We start from the raw sequence: 25,140 nt of genomic DNA, 5'->3' as shown, positions 1-25,140 counted from the left end.
AAAACAAAAATAAATAAAATAAACTATTTAACCACTTAGAGTATTAAGTGGAATTGGTAACATGTTGTATGGTTTATCCGTACTGTGGTTATATTCTTGTTGGGTAGTTACTCACTGTCCCTCAGGTTTGACAGAATTTTTTCTTTTTCTTATGACAGAATATTTCGTAATATTTTTTTCAGTCTAGGAGGAAGTGCATCCCTGTCTCCACCTCTCCATATTCTTTGAATAGGAATTGGATATCTGGCTAATACAGTCCTGCATGCATTTGAGTATTCCTTCAAAGTTCTTCATGCAGAATGTTTTTTCCATCTAGCTTAGAGAACCAAATATTTCACTTCCATATCGTAGAATTAGCACAACCTTTTTTTCTTTTGGTATTGGGAATTATAGAATTCTTTTTTTTCATTTGACTTTTCTCTTAATTAATTGACCACTAGATCAAAGCTCGCTGATACACAGATTTGTTTTGTCCAAGATAGCTTAGTGTGTTATGGGTAGTGTTTCCTAGAGAAAATCAGTATATTTAGCCTTTTACTAGATGACCACAATTTTAGTCTTTTTAAAATTTACTGTCAAGACCCAGCATTGACCCAGATTGCTCCAGCAACACCCATAACTCTGTTATACAAATATTGAACAGGGTAGGACTCAAACTGCAGCCCTGCCTCACCACACACCCTTGAGTGAAGTATTCTGTTCTTTTTTTTTGTGTCTATTTTTATTGCACATTTATATTCACTCAGGGAGCACTTAATTAGGTATATATTAGACTTATTTTTTTTACTTCTAGTGCGGTAGCCTATCCACTTAGAGTTATGAGGTGTGTGTTCAGAGATGCTCTTCTACATACCACTGTTGTAATGTGTGGTGAATTGTGTTACTGTCACCTTCCTGTCAGCTTTGACCAGTCTGGCCATTCTCCCCTGACCTCTCTCATTAAAAAGGTGTTTCTGTCTGCAGAACTGCTGCTCACTGGATTTTCTTTTGTTTTTTGCACCACTCTAGAGACTAGTATGTGTGAGAGCAGCAGTTCTGAGATACTGAAACCTCTCCGTCTGCCACCAACAATCATTCCACGATCAAAGTCACTTTGATCAAATTTTTTCCCCATTCTGATGGTTGATGTGAACATTAACTGAAGCTCTTTGCCCATATCTACAGTCAGGTCCATAAATATTGGGACATTGACACAATTCTCCTCTTTTTGGCTCTATACACTGCCACAATGGATTTGAAATGAAACAAACAAGATATGCTTTAACTGCAGACTTTCAGCTTTAATTTGAGGGTATTTACATCCAAATCAGGTGAACGGTGTAGGAACAGTTTCTATATGTGCCTCCCACTTTTTAAGGGACCAAAAGTAATGGGACAAACTAACAATCATAAATCAAACTTTCGCTTTTTAATACTTGGTTGCAAATCCTTTGCAGTCAATTACAGCCTGAAGGGGTTTCATCCCTGGTGATGCTCTGCCAGGCCTCTTCTGCAACTGTCTTCAGTTCCTGCTTGTTCTTGGGGCATTTTCCCTTCAGTTTTGTCTTCAGCAAGTGAAATGCATGTTCAATCGGATTCAGGTCAGGTGATTGACTTGGCCATTGCATAACATTCCACTTCTTCCAATATTATCTGCTCATATTCAGCCAAATGCTTCAGAACTCATTGGACGGCGCTACACAGTGCAGATGGACAATGACCTGAAGCATACTGCGAAAGCAACCAAATAGTTTTTTAAGGCAAAGAAGTGGGATGTTATGCAATGGCCAAGTCAATCACCTGACCTGAATCCGATTGAACATGCATTAAATCGGATCAATCTCTCAGTTAGAGGCTTGTATTGTAGATATAAAATCTCACTTTCTACTTCTGAACTCAGAAAATACCAAATTATTGGTCTTAGGCCTGAAAAAACTAAGGGAGAAAATGTGTACCTTTACACTACATTTTGATGGTTGTTTTTGGTTGTTTGTTCAAATATTGTAGTAAAACACCTTGGTGTTACTATTGACCCAGACACATAAAAAACATCCAGAGTAGCTTTCTTTCAGTTAAGATACTTAGCTAAAATGAGACACTTTTTATCAACGGGGGTAGCAGAGACACTGATCCATGCTTTTGTTACATCTAGGTTGGATTGCTGTAATGTCTTGCTATCTGGCTGCTAAATAATCTCCAGGTTGAGCAAAATGCAGCCAGATGCAGCTTGACAGGATAAAAAAGTATGAACATATTACTCCAGTGTAGTAGGCCTTAACGGTGCCATTTGGGTTAGCTACAACCTTAGTCACTGTGAAAAGCGCTGTACAAAAATAAATGGAATTGAATTAAGTTGATTTAGCACCAGCTAAATGGCTGAAATGTAAAATGTAGGATTGTGTCAAATGTTCTCTGGTGACTCATTTAATGAGTTATTGTGTACTGTAAATACTATGGAAACACAAATGAGAACAAATGATACTGTAGGAAAGAAATACCAGACAATTCAGAGAGCGAGAGAGAGACTTTACTTTATAAAATCACTTTGGAATTGTGCATTGTCTATTTTGAGAAAGACTGTGAATGAGTGAATGACAGATCAGATATGAAGGTGATGTAGACTCCCAAGGATGAACTGAGCTCTAGCCCACCTTAGTAACTGTAACCATGGTACTGTTTATACGTCAACACAGGGGGCTAAGAGACACAGGGCCAGCCCTGAGCTGCATTATTTTTACCCCAGCCAGGCAAAGGTCAACACTACCAGCCCTTACTACCACTCATCTGTTCTCTACTTCCTACCACACTCTACCTTAATTGTCATTCTCCTGCACCCCCCAAACACACAACACCCTGTCCCCAACATAAACGTATATGCCATTAATAACATAGTTATTAATGACACACACCGGCGCGCACACACACACAAACGTGCAGCTATATCAATGTGTCTACAATAGTCAGGAGTGTGTAATGCTACAGTATGTAACATGTAATGATCTTGAATGTCTGGACTTTGAAAACTTTTTGAAAACCAAACTTTTAATTCATGAAAACTGAATACACCTATGCTTTGCACAAAAGGCAATTTGCATCTGCATGTATATTTTGTGTGTGCTAATTCTCAGAAAAAGAATCTGTCATGATATTGAAATATCAGTTCGCCGTTGAAAGAATATTTTCTATATCATCGGAGGCAAATAAACACAATTTCAGCAATTCACTGTGGCTGATAACAAATGCCAATAGTATAAAATGCATCCATTGCCTTTTCTCTGCAGTTCAGAATAATGCATGTGCCAGTGTGTGTTTTTTTTCTTCATTAATTCCTTATTTCACAGTGCAATTTTCAATCACTATGGTAACAGGATATACCATGTGAAAGTGTTAAAACTCACATTTCTGAATAACTTATTTTAAGATGCCATTGCTTAACGACAAGTTACATTGTAACATGTGGGTGGCAAAACAAGCGCAGGGGGACCTTGCCTTCTCTGCTTTTTGGAAATCAATATACCACACAAACTAAGGCCATTTCAGTGTCTATTTCATGGCAAGGTCCCAGCAAACCAACTGCTAATAATGCAATTCTAAAAACTCAGATGTTGTTAGAATGCACATTGTTTACTTAGAATGACTCTGGAGGACTTACGGTTGTGTTAAAAGAAATTGCAGTACAACATCAGTAACCTGAACCACTGTTATTAGTAGTTGTGATATTTCTGCATGACATTAATTGTCCTTTATTAAGGAAGAAGGGAAGCAATTGTTTCACACATTGTTATGAAATATATTTCCTTCTGAATTGCTAAGTAAAATGGACCATTCCAAACATTGTTTGGAGGACAATGGCATTTCATTAAAAAGTTGATTGTAGAGGGGAAAACATATAAAGAAGCGCAGCAAATTATAGGATGATCTCAAATGCGTTAAAATGGCAACAAAAATCTGAAACACGTGGAAGTAAGTGTTGTTACAGTCAGAAGACGATTGACGCTAAGCTATCAGCAAGAAGCCCCCGTAAAGCACCATTGTTGAAAAAAAAATCTAAAATCATGGTATGGCAATGTTTTTCATACTACGGTGTTGGGTTCGTATACCAGGGATCATGGATCAGTTTGAATACATCAAAATACTTGAAGAGATTATATTGCCCCTGAAATGGGTGTTTCAACAAGACAACAACCCCAAACACATGAGTAAGCGAGCAACATCTTGGTTCCAAACAAAAAGGATTGGAGTGGCCAGCTCAATCCACCAACCTCAACCCCATTGAAAACTTGTGGGATGACATTAAAAATGCCGTTTCTGAAGCAAAACCCAAAAATTCACAGGAACTGTGGAATGTAGTTTGTTCATCCTGGGCTGAAATACCTGTTTATAGGTGCCAGAAGTTGGTTGACTCGATGCAATGCAGATGCACAGCAGTTACAAAAAAAACAATGGTTATGCAACTAAATATTAGTTAATTAATTTAAAGTTAAGTTAAATCTTGAAAAGTTTCTTCAGTTTATACAGTAAATTTGAAGAGAAAAATATAGACACTGCCAATTTTTGATCAGATCAGATTTGATCAAATATGGAACAGAAAGCTATTAAAAAATATTTGCACTTTATTCACTTTTTTAATGCACTGCTATTTAGTTGAACACAACTGTAGAAGGCATTTTCAGTGACTTGACTCCATTTTATATTAATGAGCGTCTAAACACTCTGGATAAGAGCGTCTGCCAAATGCCAATAATGTAATGTAATGTAAATAAATTCTCAAAATATTGTATTATTATTACATTTTATTACAAATAAGCAACAGGCCTGCTTTTGAATAATAAATAGAATGTGAAATTGTGGAATGTATTTGACTTGTTGCTGGAGGTTGCGTATTTGACAAAAAGTTCAATCAATGGACTTCAATCGATATATTAGTATACAATATGTGATTATTGTGCTTATCTCTTTAACAATCTTCTCACCCTGCTGCGGTCTGAGGAAAGTACAAGGAAAGGGGGAGGTAGGGGGAGGGGGACTACTCTGCAGGATCTATTGTCACTTTCACCTGTCTATCTTTACCCCCTTGTATTTGTTATTTCTCTCGGTTCCTCAAGTTGTAGTTGTTCTGGTATGGTAGTTTGGCTTATCTTACCTTGTGCACTGGACATATGTCCATGTCCATACAGGCAATCCTATATGAATTGTACCTTATCTGGTGTGTTCCGTTGTTTGATATATAACCTTGATATCAAACAATCTGCAAAATAAAGTCTGCTGATTAAAATGTAATATAATGTAATGTAATGGGAGGCTGACAGGTGGGGCAAAGTGTAAACCCTGATAAACAGTGATGTATACTTTAGTTTAAAGTATATTCCACGTTATAAGACCCATAATATCATTTAGTTTCCTTGTGTCCTTTTGCAGTGCTTTTTGGAAAACTGCCTAGACATAGCTGAGAAAAAACAATGCAGAATGCTTGCAGATATTGTCATCACATTCGAAAGGGGATTTGTCCAGTGTTTTGGCTGTGGCTCCATTGTATTTCTAAGCATTCCAGGCACCGCCACAATCATCTGTATCTAGTAAAAAACTGAAAAATCTTTTCAGTGAGAAAGAAATCTTCCACTTTCACTGTGCTTGAGCTTCTGTAACTTTGTTTTATGAATACTTATATTAATTCTGACTCTTGGAAAAGCCTATTTATAACAGGCAAAAAATAACAGTAGGACTATGATGGCCAACTTATTTTGGGCTATGCCCTTTCATTTGCAGTGATACTTCATAGCATGAAAGTTGGCAGGTGCTGACTTCAAATCAAATATAGTAGTCAAATATAAATAGTTTTAGAGAATGTTATGAGTTGCAATAGCCATGTTTCTTTTCTTTTTGGTTGTGATCCATACACAATTTTAAGAGCCATTATTTAGGCTCAAGGCTATTGATATTTATTTCTTTGTTTTATTATTTATACAATTCATGCTTGCTGGAATGGAAGGATTTTAATTTCTGTAAATTATTTTTACTGGGCAATAACCGTCTGGTTGCTGACTCTCTCTCTCTCTCTCTCTCTCTCTCTCTCTCTCTCTCTCTCTCTCTCTCACACACACACACACACACACAAATACACACACACACACACACTTCCCAAAGCCACACATACAAACCGCCAACACCTTACACATACCTCAACACTCCCACCATAACGCACAAATGTGCACATGCACCATACACACACGCAAGCACACCCACACACATACACACTCAGGTATTCTCATGCCAGCTTTTTGTTATTCAAAACCCATGTAAAATAATTCCGGTTAAATAGAGAGCAGGGGACTTCTAACAATGGCTTCCTGTGTGAATTAATGGACTGTGTTATCAGGAACCACAGACAGGCAGGACGGCCATCTGAACCTTTGGTATGCTGAACAGAGTGTTCCATTCCCATATAGCATGGCAAAGACTACACCAAAATATGATGACACATGGGACTGCTACACAGCTTTCAAAATCAGTTTTCCTGTGAGGACTAAACAAACATCGTCCTATTGTCCAATTATTATACCACAACAGCTGAGAAAAATAATGATTCATGTGAGCACATTCATTAAATTACATTATTTAGCTGACGCTTTTATCCAGGGACTTACATTTGATCAGATTTAAAACTGTGCTAGCACTGTGAACAGGAAGAAAAAAAGGAAAGGAAAGTGTATTTGACTATTGTCAGTGCAGTTCTCTGAGTGGGACTGTGTGTCAGACCTAGATATATAATTATTCTTTTAACAGATGCCTCTAATGGCAACACAATATTTAACCCTGTCCATTGTGCCATAACACTACTGATCACTGCTCCACACTGCTGCTCTGACTATAGCTTCACACTGCTGTTCTGACCACTTCTCGATACTGCTGCCCTGACCACTGCTCCACACTGCTGTTCTGACCACTTCTCAATACTGCTGCCCTGACCACTGCTCCACACTACTGTTCTGACCACTTCTCAATACTGCTGCCCTGACCACTGCTCCACACTACTGTTCTGACCACTTCTCAATACTGCTGCCCTGACCACTGCTCCACACTACTGTTCTGACCACTGTCCCTCACTGCTGCAGTGCAGACTGATCACTGCTGGCACAGTCACACAACTTTGCACACAAAAACACACAGACGCAGAAACACAAACACACGTGCACATGGAAGTCCAGGACACTGCTCTGTATCCAGTATCTACCCCCAACGCCCTTAGGCTTCAGGCACAGAAGAACAATACATCTTGTTTTAATATTCAAATGTGACTTGAGTGTCATTTGTATGAGTAAAGTTTTAACAAGTAAGAGCGCAGAAGAACTATTCAGACATTACAACCCAAACACCCAGAAACCCAGACACACCCAAACACATACAAATTAACATTTCCAACATTTCCAATACCTGTAAGCAGAACACTGTTTGTCACCTGGACGTTGGCGGTTGCCGTGACGATCGACCCTGATCTCTGAACCCCTCCCTGCTTGGTTCAGCTCAGCACCGTACCGAGACTGGGACCCTGTACTGTCACAGTCCTACTCTGGGTCAGACACTCAGTGGAACTATGTGCTGAGGGATTCCTCCCATATCTGGTGTAACAGGGTTAGCTCGGCTAGTTCACCCGTAGGCACTGGCAGGTTACCACGACAAAACTCTCCAATGACGTAACTCTCAAATTCAAAAGAACATTGTTGCCCTTGGCTATGGGTGAGTTTGCCTTTAGCTGACTGGTAACACTTTTTTCTGGCAATTCATTGGACGACTGAGAGGCCGGGGTTCGGACTCAGGCCAATCTCTAACTCATTACACTGGCATTTGTTCTCCCTAAAAATAGCAGAGCGCAATACACAGAGGGGCCTGCTCTCTCTCTCCATGTCTCAGAATGAGCTGTGAGACACATACACACACAGATGCATGAGCATGCATTTTTACACACACAAACATATGCTCCCACTCAGTGTGCACAGACACACACGCCCAGACACTCTGACACACAAACTCATAAACAGACTCACAGTCCATTCAGAGATATTAAACAATGATTCACTTATGTCACTCTCTATAATTGACATCAACCCTCATGCATCCCTATGTAGCACTTGCCAGATTTCTGTGTTGTTGTGATTCACTTATGATTATGATTGGCATCATAAACATGATACCATAAACATGGACATTAAGCAATTACCTAAATACTCTGTCAACAATATATAGTATGTGCCAGTCCCAAACTCAGCAATGCAAATTAAAACCAACTGAAACTGGAACACAGTGATGAATAGCCTGACCACATTTATCTAACAAACGCCACGCCACCTCTTTTCCTAACACTGCCAAGGATGTAGTCTGACTCCACATCCTGTTGCTGTCTCTTTACCTGGCACTTTTCCTGGCCTCAGTGCATTTTTTGAACCTACAATAACCTTGCCACAGTTACTGGCCTCCGACCTGCCCTCCAACATGCTATTCCAGAGGAGGTCTGTTCCCTGGGATCCCAGTCTAACACCTTCTGATATAATTTATTGCATCCTATCTCTCTCCTAGAGTTGACACCTGAGGAACTGTGGAACAGTGAAAAACAGTGAAAATATATACCATATGTATTGTTAGAAAATTCATTATTTCAAAAAGCTATCAGACATTCCAAACCTTTCCGCAAACCAAGAGCATACATTTCTTTAGACGTCACTTAAAAGGAGAACAGAAAATCTTTTGTTCACATTGAAAATCAAGGATTTATAAATCCAGCACCTCGTCCTCTAACCCGCCTCTAACCTAACCTACTTCCACAACCCTGTTTTTGGTTTGTTTGGTCATGACTTTTCTACTTACCTTCTGACTGCTGACTAGGCCGCCCCCCGGGCGTGCCACGCCCAGCTTTCTCTGCTCTCTGATTCTGTGTTCTGAGGTGCACGGCGTGCGGCTCGTCTCGTTATTAAAGACCTGACCTAATTGCAGCTCTGGCAGAGAGAGCTGAAGGAGCGTGCCTAAGTCTCTCTGCCTGATTGGATCTCCACTTCGCTTGCCGACCTGTCCCAGTGGAACCGGATCCATCTAACTGGGTGGGTCACCCCCCGAACTGGGGTAAGACATCCACTGATGTGGTTCTCTGAGGTGCTGCACAAAATAACCTGGACATTTTATACTGGGATCTTGAGACATATTTAGAGCAATGGAAGCATCACATTAGGAAGTGACATGATTTCTTAAAAAATGTGTTGGGAAAAAAAACCCCTAGTGCCATTGATTGATGAAGTGATAGTGTAGGGTTTTTACGCTCTACGAAATAGTGAGGAGGACTATTTGAAACCTATCCATCTCAGCCCTCTCAATTATGTATGTAAATTACCATTATCTGAAATATCTAACCACAAATGTAGTATTTTAATTAATAATTAAAATAACCAATATTCGTGATTAAACATAGAGATAACTGGAAGGTTGGAGTTCCTCGGAAAACGAATTTGACTCTTCTCTCAGGTCATGCAACACCAAAACAGACACCGGGGTTTTATAAGATAATTTTTTAAACAAAACTACAAGTGGACAAGGACTAATCTAATCACAGCGAATTAATGCTAACAAAGACTGCTACATGGAATGCTAACAAAGGAATGTGTGCGCGTGCGGGTATGCGCATACATACACTTCATCTTGGACAAGGGGAGGTGTGTGTCAGTGTGGGTGTGCGTGTAATTGCACCAGTAACTCTTTTGATCTCCAGAAAAAGAGAGGGGAGGACCCATGGTGTGTTTTTATAGTGTGCGTTAGTAGTTACTAGTGGAGTTTGGAAGAGTTAGCTGTGGTTAGGAGTAGAACACGTGTGTGATGAACTCTACAGGTTACACACACGATAACGGCAAACCGATTCACATAAGCTACACAGCTAACAGAGCATAATCACATAATAAAGTGGACTAACGTTACAAACAGAAACACATCCATTCACAGAAGGCAAACTACAATTAAGACTAAACTAAACAGTAGCTAATGCCTGGGATGTTTGGTCAGTCTTACTCGGTCAGTATACGCATTTCGGTCATGGGTGTCCTGGACAGACGTGATGGTGAATGATGAAGCCATAAATTATTAATTTCAGTGGGGAGCTGCGTGCCAGTTGGTGTCCTCGGCTTTCGCCTAGGCAACGCGATGCGTGGTTCGCAGGCCGCAAAAGTTTGTTTAGCTATTTGTGATACACAGGGTGTGTACGAAGTTCCAGATTGGAAGTTTTCCCGGTGGCTATATAGTGCAGCGTATACACTAGTTGTGTCCTAGACTTAGTTACTGTAAAGTACGCTAAGTTGGGTGGTAGGATCTCAGCCTCTGTCCGAGTGGGCAGGAAGGTGAGAGCGAGAGAGAGACTACTACATTACCATTTTAATGATTATTTCATATTTTGCCATATAACATGAACAATAATAGCATTGTGAAAGTTGGCATCTAACTGAAACACAAGATTGTCAGGTTCTGTGCTTTTCGTTGTCTAGTTTTGTCAAAGTGGTTAGTATTTTTGTGCATTGTTACCCTCTGTGCGCACTGTAGTCTGTCTGTCAGTTCATTCATTCCCTGTCATTCGTTTCACCTGTCTCCCACTTCTTGATAGTTTCCCCACACCTGATTGTCATTTCCCTCTCTTATTCCATTACCCATACAGGTGGGGTGAACCCATCTCTCACTACAGAGAAATTGAGGCGGGTGCTGGAGCATCTTTGCCTGTACTGTGGTGGACCTGACCACCGCGTCAACAACTATCCATTAAAAGACCACGCCCATCAGTGAAGGAGGGGGTCTTGATAGGCGCCACCATCGATCAATCCCCCTCGACCTAAAGATCCACTATAATTGCTTTCATTTCTTGGGAGGGGGCCACCAAGCGCAAGTTCTGATGTGCCTTACTCTGGTCCGTCGGCTGGGAGTTCCCACCTCCACACTCTCCCAAGCTCTCCACACCAACGCGCTCACTGGCGCCCCCTTGGCAGCAGTCGACACCATCCCCTCTCCTGTTCGGCTGCAGATATCCGGCAACCACTAGGAGGAGATAGCCTTCTACGTAATGAAGTGTCGTCTCATTCCTGTGGTTTTGGGCAGACCCTGCTTTTTCCAGCACGATCCCCAAGTGGACCAAGTAGTCCGGGGAACCATCACGTGCTGGAGCCCCAACTATCACTAGTCCTGTTTCCAGGACTGAGTCCTGTCCTGTGGTTCCCGAAACTCCTCCTGACCTGTCCCCCGTCCCACCTGTCTACCACGACGTTGGACAGGTCTTCAGCAAGTCCCAAGCCTGCTCCTTGTCTCCTCATCGCTCTGTCATCGAGCTACATCCTGGCACCACTCCCCCTAGAAGTTGTCTCTTCTCCCTGTCTGCCCTTGAGACCCTCTCCATGGAGAAGTACATCGGTGACTCCCTGGCTGCCGGCCTAATCCGTCCCCCCTTTCTCCAGCTGGAGCCAGGTTCTGCTTTGTGGAGAAGAAGGACAAGTCCCTACGCCCCCGCATCGACTACCAGGGGCTCAACGACATTACAGTCAAAAACCGCTACCCCATCCCACTCATCTCCTCTGCTTTCTCATCCCTGTAGAAGTGCCAATAACTCACCAAGCTTGATCTGCGCAATGCCTGCCACCTGGTCTGCATCCGTGAGGGAGATGAGTGGAAGACGGCCTTTGATACCCCTAGTGGCCACTTTGAGTAACTCGCCATGCCTTTCGGACTCACTAACACCCCCATTGTCTTCCAGAACCTGATCAACGAAGTCCTTTTGGGACATCTCCAGGTTTGGGTTTGTTCTCTGCCACCCAGGAGGAACACATCACTCACACATCACTCGCCACCTCCTGGAGAACTGTCAAAGCTGCAAAATGTGAGTTCCACCAGTCCTTCATCCCGTTCCTCGGCTTTGTGATCTCCAGGGGGCAGATTGAGACCTCCGTCGTAACAAATTGGCCTCCTCCCACCAACCGTAAGGAGCTTCAACGGTTCTTAGGCTTCGCCCCTTCAACATCACCCGTGACACCATCTGCTGTCAGAATGCCCACCTCCCTAACGCCGCATCCATCCAGTCTCACATGTTTCACAGGTGAAGCCCTATGTCACTCCACAATTATTCCATCTATCCATTATCTTAACCCGCTTATCCTGAACAGGGTCGCAGGGGGGCTGGAGCCTATCCCAGCATACATTGGGCGAAAGGTAGGAATACATCCTGGACAGGTCGCCAGTCCATCGCAGGGCACACACACGCTCATACCCAAGGGCAATTTTAGACTCTCCAATCAGCCTAAACTGCATGTCTTTGGACTGTGTCCAGAGTACCAGGAGGAAACCCACACGAACATGGGGAGAACATGCAAACTCCACACAGAGAGGCCCCGCCAGACCAGGATTCGAACCCAGGACCTCCTTGCTGTGAAACGGCAGTGCTACCCATTGCATCCATGCCGCCAAATTTCACAATTATTGCCATTCTTAAAAAAGATGGAGAAAAAAGGCTGCATATAATAAACAACATGGAGAATTATCTATATTTTATGTTCAAACATATTGAGAAACTATTTACTTTTATTTCAATACATTAACAGTTTCAATGTTTTTTATTTAGTAATCTCATTTTCTCTGAAATCCACAGGTACCAAAATTATTGACACACCTAGGAATTATGGTAGATAAAATCAAACAATGGCAATACAGTTTTAGTTAAATTTTGTTAATCTCACTCGAAAGGAAATATTTTGTGTTATTTCACTATGTCCTGTCTCACTAGAGAATAAAAAATGAGATAACAAGCATGCAAAATCCCTTTGTCAACCATCAGCATGGGAAAAGCCAAAGAACTGTCAATTCAGAAGACACAGTAACAAATAATTGTGTTTCTACATGGGAGTACACGGTATGGTACATCGTGTCTAGCTGTACAGAGTGCTGGTGAGCTCACGGCATTCTGTACACTGCTGTCGATCGGGGTGGGTCTTCTAGTAGGCATGCTGCTAGCCTTATTCTATATGTATAAATATCCTACCTGTGAAACAAAACACTATTGTACAAACTCCGGCCTGTGAAATATGCTACTGGACAAACTGCTACCTGTGAAGTAGGCTACTGTACAAACCCCTACCTGTGAAATAAATCCCGGTATAAATCCCCTGTCTGTGAAACATTCTATTGTACTCCTACCAGTGAAACACACTACTGTACAAACTCCTACCTGTCAAACACACTACTGTACAAACAGTTTTGCAGTGTGATGTTTATGGGGGCAGAATCAGAAAAATAGGAGGAAAAAGAAAGAGAAAAGAAAGAAAGCAAACCACATGGATTGCTTCAGAGTACAATAGCACACAATGAGCCTAATTGTATAAATAAGCATCTGTTTCTTTCCTGGCCATAGATCATGTTTAAACATCAATGAGCCCAGCATCTGTATTACTCACCCTTAAAGATAACCCAGTCCCCTCACTGTCCCGCTCTGGATCTATGGAGCACTGTGTGTGTGTGTGCGTGTGTGTGTATGTGTGTGTGTGTGCGTGTGCGTACAACTTCCAAATGTGTACAGGGAACAAGCCTTGCTGGAGCCAATTGGAGTATGTAAATCCAGCTCTGGGACTTCCTTCTTCAAACAGGAACTCACTTCTTTGAGTGAAATATAAAAAACCCAGACTGAACTGTCAAGCAATCAATAAATGAATCAATAAAGTAATCCTGGTGTGGTTAACAGGGGGTGCAGGGTCTTCTGGATTTTCTTAAAATCAACCAATTATGATCCAAGAAATTAGGTGTTTCTAATTCAAAGGCTAAATGCTGGGTCACAATAAAAGCCAGCATACCCTGTGCACCCTAGGAGCATGTTAATACTGTATATATTACTAATTATATATTAGTAATATAAATCCACTGCATGCAAATGGCCTGATAATCATGAAGCACTTTTTTGTTTTTGTTAGCAATCAATGCATATTATCTTGAGTTTATGATGAAAGAAGCTGGGTGTTTTAGTTTTTATTCCAAGGTGGGAAACTGCAGTTTTACCTGTATAAACATGAATTTAACATGAAGACTGCTGTGTCTGTGACACAAATGAGTAATGGTATTTCACACGAGAAAGGCATAAACTAAGTAGTAGTATTGACATTGTTCTTGTATTCGTTCCAGAGTGTTCCCCAAGCACCGGCTGCCAGCCAAATGGTCGACTACTCACGTGAAGCTACTCTATAAAACATCATTATATCTTTAAAAATATATATTCAATGGTATGTGTAATTATAAAATCAGTAGTGAAATAATAATGTCCGCTGCCAACTGCACACACAGCTTCATTCCTCCTCTTGGCCGAGGGATAGAGTGCTTCAGTCGAGTCCTTGGCCTTCACACATGGCTACAGTCTGAATGCTGCAATCGTGGCATGACGTACATTGACGATTTTAATATCTTTCAGGAATCTCTTTTCTATTTTAGTGAAGACAGCATCCACCCCAGAGCACTGGGTGCCCGCAAACTCTCAGCAAACATTTTTTACTCAGTTCACACGGTCCCACGCACATGACTAATTACAACGGACGCACCCTTGGCCACTAATTGCCGACTGCCACCTGTCAGTCGCAACCTTTACCTGTATTTCAGATTCTGCCCACTATATCTTATAGTCATATTCCCAACAATAGCAACAGAAGGGAACACAAGAGTCGGAATACAAATAATCAAAGGAATTTAGTGAAGATTTTAGTAAAACCCGTCACCCATAGAAAGTCAGTCATGAATATTAATATGGCACTTCTTAACGTGAGATCTCTCACAAACAAGAGCTTCTTAATTAATGATCTTATTTTAGAAAAGAAGTTGCATTTTTTATTTCTCATTGAAACCTGGCTCAAGAACAATGGTACTCCAACCCTTGTTGAAATGTGTCCAATTTTAAGTTCTTTCAATCAATAAGACAGGATAAAAGGGGTGGTTGTATTGTCACTATCTTTTCTGATCAGTTTTGTTGCTCTGAGATCTGGGTAAATTCATCTTTTGAATACCTCGCTATTGTGTTGAAAGCCAATTCAAATGTGCTTATTTTAACAATATACAGACCACCCAAGCAATCCTCAATATTTCATCCTGAATTCTCCAAGCTTTTGTCCACTATTCTCACTAATTATGGCCGAATAATCCTTCGTGGATATATGAATATTCATATCAATAACAGCAATGACTCATGGGCTATGGAGTTTGTCTCCTTGACAACCTAGGACTATCGCAACATGTCACCGAAGCTACCCATCAATTGGGCAATACTCTCGATTTGGTAATATCACATGGGATAAAGATTGAGAAATGTATCTTACGTTACTGTCTCCGATCATTACTGTGTATTCTTTGATACTATGTTAAGTACACCTTGCAACAAAAGAAAATGTATTACTCAAAAAAGGTATCAAGATACCACAGCGGAAACAAAATTCTATGATATTTCAAACTCATTTGACCCATGTATTGAACACCACTCAATAAACGAAATGGTTGACGCTTTCAATAGTAATTTGAGAAGAGCACTAGACACTGTTGCGCCAGTTAAAACTAGAAAGTATATTGCCGTGGTTAAATAGCACTATACGAGATCTCAAGAGAGTATGTAGAGAAGCAGAATGGAAATGGAAAAAAACTGAACTGGAGATTCATTGTAGTATTTTTAAGGAGCACACTATAACGTATAATAAGGCCATTCGTTCTGAGAGAAGAGCACACTTCTCAAGGATTATTGCAGAGAATGGCAGCAATGTCACGTTTCAGGTCTGTCTTGCCATGTTTTATGTGTATTTTTGTCTTAGTCACGTATTGTCTTATCATGTATTATGTTAGTCTAGGTTCGTCATGTTGTTTAGTTTATTTCTTGTTACGATTTATTTTCTTGTCATGTCGAGTTATGTTTTCGTTACGATTATTTTACCTTGTTATGTTGAGTGGTTATCGTCTTAGTTCGTTTAGTGTTATGTTTTGATTTATGTTTATTGTTACGCTAACTGGTCGTTGTTTAAACATACACTTTTGCATGTCTTTCCGCAAACCTTGCATTCTGGCTTTCTCTCTCTCTTTCTGTCACTCACCCCCTAATTGTTTCGTTTGTCTATTTACTAAAACTACTAATGCTAGATCAGGATTGGGTAATACTAACAGACTAATCATGTGTTCATGTTACCTTACGTTTCTCGTGCATGTCATTTACTAATTTACTAATGCTAGGGCAGGATAGGTTTATTACTAACGATTACTAATTACCTTGTTAAACTTGTCATCCATCGCACCTGTTTTCCATTCCCTTGCTGCTCTCTAACTAATTGTCTACACCTGTCTACACCCGCATTTATAGCCCAGTCGCACTTCTGTTCCTTGCGAAATTGTCTGCCTCTTGTCCGCCAAAGCAACGCTTGAGCATGATTACCATTGAGTTCACATTAAGATCCAAGCCTGTTTATCGACCACCGTTTATTGATTTCTGTTTCGTTGACCATCGCTTGTTTTTGACCACATCCTCGCCTACTGTTTTTGTACCTTTGCCTCGCTGTTTGTTTTATGGTTTCGACTTCTGCATCGCCTGCCGCTCGCCTGTACTTCTGCCCCGCTGACAGCTCTCTTGCTACCGGGCCTACCTGCACATCTACCGGCTACGAGTTTGCCTCTTCCCTCGGCACCGTGTTTTCTGATTATTTATTGTTTTACTGGCTGGATCTACGTGTATGGACTTTGCTTGTTTTGACTGCGCTCCTGGGATTCGTCCCGAATAAAGCCCTGACGGGACTTAAATTTTCTATTGTTTCTGAGTCATGCATTTTGGGTCCAACCCCCACGTAGCCGTCTCAAGCAATCCCAGGGTCTTATTCTCAACAATTGATAGACTACAAAATCTTGCAATTTTACCAACAAAATAAGTATTCAAGCAGGTATTCAGAAATACTAGGGACGCATGCGATTTGCCTTGTAACAGGCCAGAAATTGAGGAATTTCAGTGGCATCTGAGGCAGAACTCTGTCCCTGCAACCTTTTAAAAAAAAAAAAGTTAATAGCCTTTCCACATCACTTAAAAGAACTAATACATCTCTTGAGACTGGAATTTTTTCTAATGCATTTAAAACCGCTGCTGTGAAACCATTACTGAAGAAATCAAATTTGGACTATAACGTCCTGAGTAATTATAGGCCTATCTCCAACTTATCTTTCATGAGCAAGTTTTTAAATGAAAATGGCATAATGGAGAAATTCCAATCTGGTTTTAGATATAACCATAGTACAGAAACAGCTTTAAAGTAACCAACAATCTCAGATTTAGTGCTGCTGCTGGCAAGATCTCGGCCACTTTGCTTTTTAGGCGAACAGGAGAAACCACTGTATCCCTCGATGACATAAAGCAAACAAATGTGTTCCATACTGTATCAGCATAATTTACTGCCAAACCACTCCAAAATTCCCATTGAGATCCATTTAAATTCAAAGAGTTTTAGTATCGCCTCTAGGACAACCTGAAAATAAGATATCCATACTCTGATGATATTGATTGGTCACAGACAACAGGGAGTCATGGCATGCAAAGGATATGCAACCATTTATAAAACATGACTCTTTTGACATCATGATAATTTCTCCCAAATATTGAAATGAGGGGCTACATATAGACAGTCCTGTAAGTACTACATGGTGAAAACAAAATGTATAAAAATACCCATTAATAAAAGCTCTGAGTCTGCGCTTTGACCACTTATTAATTGTTTGATTACAAAGAGAGAAAATAAAATATTAAATGAGAAAAAGAAGATAAAGACAAGGTGACCCCAAACGAGTGTATATACAGCGGGTAAAATAAGTATTGAACACGTCATCATTTTTCTCAGTAAATATATTTCTAAAGGTGCTACTGACATGGAATTTTCACCAGATGTCGGTAACAACCCATGCAACCCACACATGCAAAGAAATCAAACCTTAGATGTCCATAAATTAAGTTATGTGTAATAAAATGTAATGACACAGGGAAAAAGTATTGAACACATGAAGAAATGGAGGTGCCAAAAGGCACCAAAAGCCAGGACAACAGCTGAAATCTATCAGTAATCAGAAAGCAATCCTGCCCCTTGTCAATGCAAATTAATATCAGCTGGTTATGTCCCAACTGATGGCTTATAAAAAGGTGTCTCATTGCCAAGGTGTCACACAAGAAACATCTCATGATGGGTAAAAGCAAAGAACTCTCTCAAGACCTTCGCAACCTTATTGTTGCAAAATATACTAATGGCATTGGTTACAGAAGGATATCTAAACTTCTGAATGTTCCAGTGAGCACTGTTGGGGCCATAATCCAGAAGTGGAAAAAACATCATTTCACCATAAACCGGCCACGTCCAGGTGCTCCTCGCAAGAGGAGTCAAAAGAATTGTTGTTCAAGAGCCAAGGACCACTTGTGGAGAGCTTCAGAAAGACCTGGAATTAGCAGGTACAATTGTTTCAAAGAAAACAATAAGTAACGCACTCATCAGCCATGGCCTGTATGCACACTCACCACGCAAGACTCCATTGCTGAAGAAAAAACATGTTGAAGCTCATTTAAAGTTTGCTGCACAACATTTAGACAAGCCTGTGAAATACTGGGAGAATATAGTCTGGTCAGATGAGACCAAAATTGAACACACATCACCCTAAAAACACCATACCAACAGTGAAGTCATGGTGTGGGGCTGTTTTTCAGCATACGGCACTGGCAAACTTCATGTAATTGAAGGAAGGATGAATGGAAAAATGTACCGAGACATTCTTGATAAAAATCTGCTAGGATGATGAAGATGAAACGAGGGTGGACATTTCAGCAAGACAATGATCCCAAACACACAGCCAAGGAAACTCTCACTTGGTTTCAGAGAAAGAAAATAAAGCTGCTAGAATGGCCCAGCCAATCACCTGACTTGAATCCAATAGAAAATCTATGGAAAGAACTAAAGATTAGAGTTCATAGAAGAGGCCCACGGAACCTTCAAGATTTGAAGACTGTTTGTGTGGAAGAATGGGCCAAAATCACACCTGAGCAATGCATGTAACTAGTTTCTTCATACAGGAGGCGTCTTGAAGCTGTTATTACCAACAAAGGCTTTTGTACGAAGTATTAAATAAATTTAACTAAGTGTGTTCAATATTTTTTCCCTGTGTCATTCCATTTTATTACACATAACTTAATTTATGGACATCTAAGGTTTGATTTCTTTGCATGTGTGGGAAAATTCCATGTCAGTAGCACCTTTAGAAATATATTTACTGAGAAAAATGGTGACGTGTTCAATACTTATTTTACCCGCTGTATAAAATACATTGTGATAACTAAAACATTCTGTAGGTGGCGGTAATGCACAGATCTTAGTTAAAAACCGCCGGTAAACAATATTAGAGAAGAAGAATCGTCGCGTCCTAGTGATGTTTTGTGTTTTGGTGTCGCCGAGCATGCGCCAGAACAAAAACGTCAGCTAGCTAGCTAGTTTTTTTAAACAAAATATGCACATTGCTGTTTTAATTTATTGTTAACCAGTTGAACGCTTGACGCTGTCATAACCACGATGATCCCCATTCCTGTTGTCGTGTGTGTTGTGGGCGGATGGTGCGCAGTGTATCTGACCGACACATTGCTCAAGGTATGTTAATGTCAAGCAAATACTAAACGGCTAAATATGTTGTCTAACTACCTATGTGCAGCCATTGCTTATAAAAAATTATATTTTCGAACATCAAGTCATTTAACAATCTCGTAATATTCAACCCATCTAGAATGTCTGGTTTTATTATAAGTAACGTTAGCTGAATAGTGTTTAATTCTGAACAGCAAGGGAATCATGCACTTTATCAAGTGCATATTAATTCGCTGTGGCTAACTTCAATAATGAGCAATAAAAGAAAACCAGCTAGCATGCTTTTTGCACACGCCGAAAACCTAAATTTCGATGTCCACGACTGTTTTCGGGAGGTCGAACGTTCTACCTGCAATGTAATCTCAATGGCCGTCCCTCACAGACGTAAAACAAAATTGACGTCTTGGCTCATTTGAACAGGTAATTTAACAATTAAATGTATTATTACATTACAAACTATTACATAATTTCAATAGTACACTGGTAGCTCAACAATGTTACAATTTTACTTTAGAAGCCAGAAATCATTATGTTAATTTCAGGACCGATACTGATAATGAGAACTTCCTTTTTTCTTTTTAACGCGTGTGGAACACCTCATCCATAAACTTGATGTTAAATCGGTTTTCTGTATAGAAACAAGGCTTGATTTTCATTGCTCATTAAAACATGCGTCTCAACAGAAATTCTCCCTGTGCTGGACAATGGAGATACTGTTTATTGCAATGCCTTTCAGAAGTTTTTTTCCGGTTTTATTTTTCATTGAAAAAAAAAAAAAAAGGTGAAATTTGGATAGAAAATGTGACATTGGTGGTAATCGGATTATAATGAGGAAAATATCCTGGATAAATCTTTTATTTTTATTTTCATTTATTTATTGTCCTTTCTTTTAACCATACGCTTTGTGGATGGAACAATGGTTGTGCGCATGTCAGGACATTAGATACGTTCTGGCTGCTATTTCAACTGCACATTTAATGACGTTTGCAAGCATGACAAAACCAGCATGGGTGGACATGAACTTATATGCATTTTAGAAATTCACAGCAGACCCGTCACCAGGGCTCAATCTTAAAGCGGGCATATGAACTGCACAGGGTGGCACACATATATTATTATTAAATATTTTTGATAATCCCATATACTATTGTATTTGTGCAGCACTGACGCATAACTATACTGAGGTTGCATACTAACCAAATTGGTCTCAGATGTCCCGATGTTTGGCCAAACATTTTTAGAGTTTCAAGTTACGATCGCGGAGAGTGCCAACAAAACTGCCGCATTCACAATACAGACATTCACTGATAATCGGCACCAATCAGGCACACTTGCAAGGTTTTTGACTTTAGAAAATGAATAGATGCTGGGATACAATGACTAAACGGGGGAGGTTGGCACCGCAATCTGAGCATTTGCCAATTAGATATACAGTATGACCTATGCGATAATCCCATGATTGCATCAACAGTAAATATGACCAGCCTTAAAATATGACATAATCCTCAGAATTAAGCAGTCAATTACACAGAGTTAATGCACAAAGCACTAGACAACACATTAAATCTAACACCATGTGCAAAGCAGCCCACATCTATATAAGCACCGCGGTGGAACAAATATTTGTTCAAGACAACTTGTTACGGCTTGTCCATGCCAAGGTCATCCACTGACGATAATCCAAAAGTTTCAGGTAGTTGTGGTCCAAATACCGTTCCAGTTCTAGCAGCAGCATGGCTAGTAGTAGTAGTATTCGAGCTTGCTGATGCTGATCCATGGCCGCCGCTGCTGGTGCTAGGCTCAGGCTCTCCCCCATCAACATCATCACGGGGCTTGTTGGTGGAATCTGATTCCTCCAATATAATATTGGAGGAGGAGATGGAATTGGAAGATACTGGTGATTTAAGCCACTTGCGAAAGTCTATTTTTAATGTAGCAAAACAAAAGCAATAGCCAGCCTAGGCCTAGAGAAAAACTGCTTGTATGACAAAACAAGCATGGGTAGACTGCTCATTTACTTTAACCACTACGCTACTGGGGCGGCCTGTAGTGTAGTGGTTAAGATAAATGACTTGGACACGCAAGATCCGCACAGCCATTGGGCGCTTGAACAAGGCCCTTAACCCTACATTGCTCCAGGGGAGGATTGTCTCCTGCTTAGTCTAATCAACTGTAAGAGCATCTGCCAAATGCCAATAATGTAATAATGCTCGTCTTCATTCATAGGAAATATAAAGTTAGTATTATACATTTTTTTTTACAGAAAAATACTAGAATTAAAAAATATTTATATTTTCAAACTACATCTGGGCACCATTGGGCTGGGCGCCAATGAGGGGGGCACTAGCAGTTATGGGGGTGGGCCCGGCCCTCTAAGGTCCGCCCTTAGCGATAGGCCTGCTTCACAGACAATATGAATCAGGCTAAAATTGGTATTCTTTTCATGGTGTTAATTTTTCCTGCTTCTCTCTCCAAAACGTAGTTGGGAGACACGGGGGAACTGAACACTAGCCTATTCCTTTTGATTCCAGGGCCAAAGCTACTAATTATAGCTAGTTACCTGTGGCTGCACTGTTCGCTCATCAGCCAGTATGCACGTCATCTAGGCGAGCCATCGCAAGGTGCACTTTTCTCCTTAATGAATATGCATTTAAGGTTGGAGATTTTATAAGTGTGGCAGATTATGTATTCTGTTGACATTTACATTTACATTTACATTTTTGTCATTTGGCAGACGCTTTTAATCCAAAGCGATTTACAAGGGCATAGGTTCTACCATAAGTTAAAGCATCACATCCAGAACTAGCAAAATACACATGAAATGCTGTTCTAAACATAGTCATCATCATAAGTGCAATTTTTTTTTTTTTTTTTTTTTTTTTTTTTTGGGTGGGTTAGACAAGGATAGGGATATCTGAAAGGAGGGGCAGGGGAAATCAGGAGGGAGGACTAAGGTAGAGTTTGAAAAGGTGGGTTTTGAGTCTGCGTCGAAATAGGGGGAGGGATTCTGCTGTTCTGACAGTGGTAGGCAAGTCATTCCACCACTGAGGAACCAGAACGGAAAACAGGCGTGAATGTGCAGCTCGACCGCCAGGTGCACGTAGAGAGGGAACCATAAGGCGACCAGAGCTGGCAGACCGGAGTGGTCTAGCTGGGGAGTAGGGAGTGATCAAGGATTGTATGTAAGGTGGGGCAGTCCCCTTAGCAGCCTGAAATGCCAACACTAGGGCCTTGAAACGGATGCGTGCGGCAATAGGAAGCCAGTGGAGGCCAATGAGAAGCGGGGTGACATGAGCCGACCTGGGCTGACTGGTGATCAGGCGGGCTGCAGCATTCTGGACCAGCTGGAGGGGCTTGATGGCACACGCTGGGAGACCGGCTAGGAGGGAGTAGCAGTAATCCAGGCGGGAAATGACAAGCGCCTGGACTAGGAGCTGGGTGGCTTTCTCAGTCAGGAGATGACGGATACGGCGTATATTATACAGAAAGAACCTGCAGGTTCTGGCAGTGGAGGATACTTGTGGAGCCAGGGTGAGGCAGTTATCAAGAGTCACCCCAAGATTCTTTGCCGTACGGGAGGAGGAAACTACAAAGTCCTCAACAGTCAGTGAGAGGTCGATTGACGGAGAGGACTTAGCAGGGATGTAGAGAAGCTCAGTTTTGGCAAGGTTGAGCTTCAGGTGGTGGGAAGTCATCCACGCAGAGATATCAGCCAAGCAGGCAGAGATCTGTGTGGTGACTTGGGTGTCGGGGGGGAAGGAAATGAAGAGTTGGGTGTCATCAGCATAAGAATGATAAGAAAAGCCATGGGAAGAGATAACAGAACCAAGAGACATGGTGTATAGCGAGAAGAGGAGAGGCCCAAGAACTGAGCCCTGCGGGACTCCAGTTTGTAGGGGGTGAGGGTCGGAGACTGAGCCCCTCCAAGTCACCTGGTAGGAGCGACCAGAGAGGTAGGAGGAAAACCAAGCGAGCGCAGACCCTGTGACACCCATCCCAGACAGCGATGAGAGCAGAATCTCATGGTTGACTGTATCGAAGGCGGCCGACAGGTCGAGGAAGATGAGGACAGAGGAGAGGGATTTGGCTTTGGCAGAGTGGAGTGCCTCAGTGACCGTGAGCAGGGCGGTCTCAGTGGAATGGCCACTCTTGAAGCCAGACTGGTTGGGGTCATGGAGATTGTTCTGGAGAAGATAACTGGACAGTTGGGAGCAGACTGCCCGTTCCAGAGTTTTAGCGAGAAAGGGAAGAAGAGAGACAGGCCGGTAGTTATTCAGGGCAGAGGGGGGGTTTTTTGAGGAGGGGAGTGACTCTGGTCCTCTTCAGGGAAGAGGGCATGGTGCCGGAAGAGAGGGAGGTGTTGATTAGAGAGGAGAGAACAGGGAGAATGTCATCGGATATAGATTGTAGGAGGGGAGAGGGGATGGGGTCAAGAGGACAGGTGGTCGGGCGGTGGGATGCAAGGAGTTTCAATGTGTCGGCGTCAGAGAGGGGAGAAAAGGAGGTTAGGGAGTTGGGGAGGGAAGGAGGGTCAGCAGGGGGGGAGGGTTGGGAGAAGGAATTGCGAATAGCATCAACCTTCTTTTCGAAGAAGGAGACAAAGTCATCAGGTGTGAGTGATGAGGGGGCCAGAAGAGAGTAGAAAGTTGAAAACAGTTTCCGGGGATTAGAGGCGGCCCCGTTAATTTTTGAGAGAAAGAAGGAAGATTTAGCTAGAGAGACGGAGGAATGGAAAGATGATAAGAGGAAGGAAGGAAGCCATATCACTGGGGAGACAGGACCTTTTCCATTTTCTCTCCGCTGCCCGCAGTTCGGTTCGGACAGCTCGTAGAGCATCAGAAAGCCAAGGACTGGGGGGGGAGGCCCGAGCTAGTTTGGTGGTGAGGGGACACAGAGAGTCAAAGGAAGATGAGAGGGAGGACATGAGAGTTGTAGCAGCATCATCGGGAGACAGTCGAGAGAAAGACTCCGCGGATGGTAGGGAGGAGAGGATTGTAGATGAGAGGGTGGAGGAAGACAGGTGGCGTAGGTTCCGCCAACAGGTGACAGTGGATGGTGGGAGAGATGGATGGGTGTTAGAGGAGCGTGGAAGAGAAAAAGAGATGAAGGAGTGGTCAGATATATGGAGTGGTGTTACAGAGACGTTGGTTGTTGTGTAGCTCCTTGTGAAGATGAGGTCAAGAAGGTTGCCTGCTTTGTGGGTGGGAGGGGAAAGAGTGAGGGTAAGGTCAAAAGAAGAAAGGAGGGAGAGAAAGGTAGACTGGGTGGACTCTGAGTTGAGGTTGAAGTCACCCAGGAGGATCAGGGGGGTGTCATTGACTGGTGAGGAGCTGAGGAGGATGTCCATCTCATCCAAGAAGTTGCCCAGAGGACCCGGGGGGCGATAAACAACAATAGTAAACAGTTTGCACGGCAAAGTAACAGAAACCGCATGAAATTCAAAAGAGGAGAAGGAGAGGGATGAGGAGAAGACACTAGATCTCCATGAGGATGAGAT

At 41.8% G+C, this 25,140-nt stretch overlaps 2 protein-coding genes across 2 annotated transcripts in view; one reads left to right on the top strand and one right to left on the bottom strand.

Moving 5' to 3' along the window:
* Positions 1 to 7,664, bottom strand: part of smpx (small muscle protein X-linked) — a 34,455-nt gene extending 26,791 nt beyond the window's left edge. Inside the window, exon 1 of the mRNA XM_061240345.1 lies at positions 7,411 to 7,664. The gene's annotated coding sequence lies outside the window, so the exon portion shown is untranslated. The remainder of the gene's footprint in view (positions 1 to 7,410) is intronic.
* An 11,762-nt stretch (positions 7,665 to 19,426) lies between these two features.
* Positions 19,427 to 25,140, top strand: part of mbtps2 (membrane-bound transcription factor peptidase, site 2) — a 47,316-nt gene continuing 41,602 nt past the window's right edge. Inside the window, exon 1 of the mRNA XM_061240418.1 lies at positions 19,427 to 19,649. Coding sequence (XP_061096402.1) covers positions 19,575 to 19,649 — 75 coding nt within the window. The 5' untranslated portion in view covers positions 19,427 to 19,574. The remainder of the gene's footprint in view (positions 19,650 to 25,140) is intronic.

This window comes from Conger conger, chromosome 4 (genome assembly GCF_963514075.1).
Source record: "Conger conger chromosome 4, fConCon1.1, whole genome shotgun sequence".
Taxonomy (NCBI): Eukaryota; Metazoa; Chordata; class Actinopteri; order Anguilliformes; family Congridae; genus Conger; species Conger conger.
Note: the sequence above shows the minus strand (reverse complement) of the source record. Positions and strands in the feature narration are given on the sequence as shown.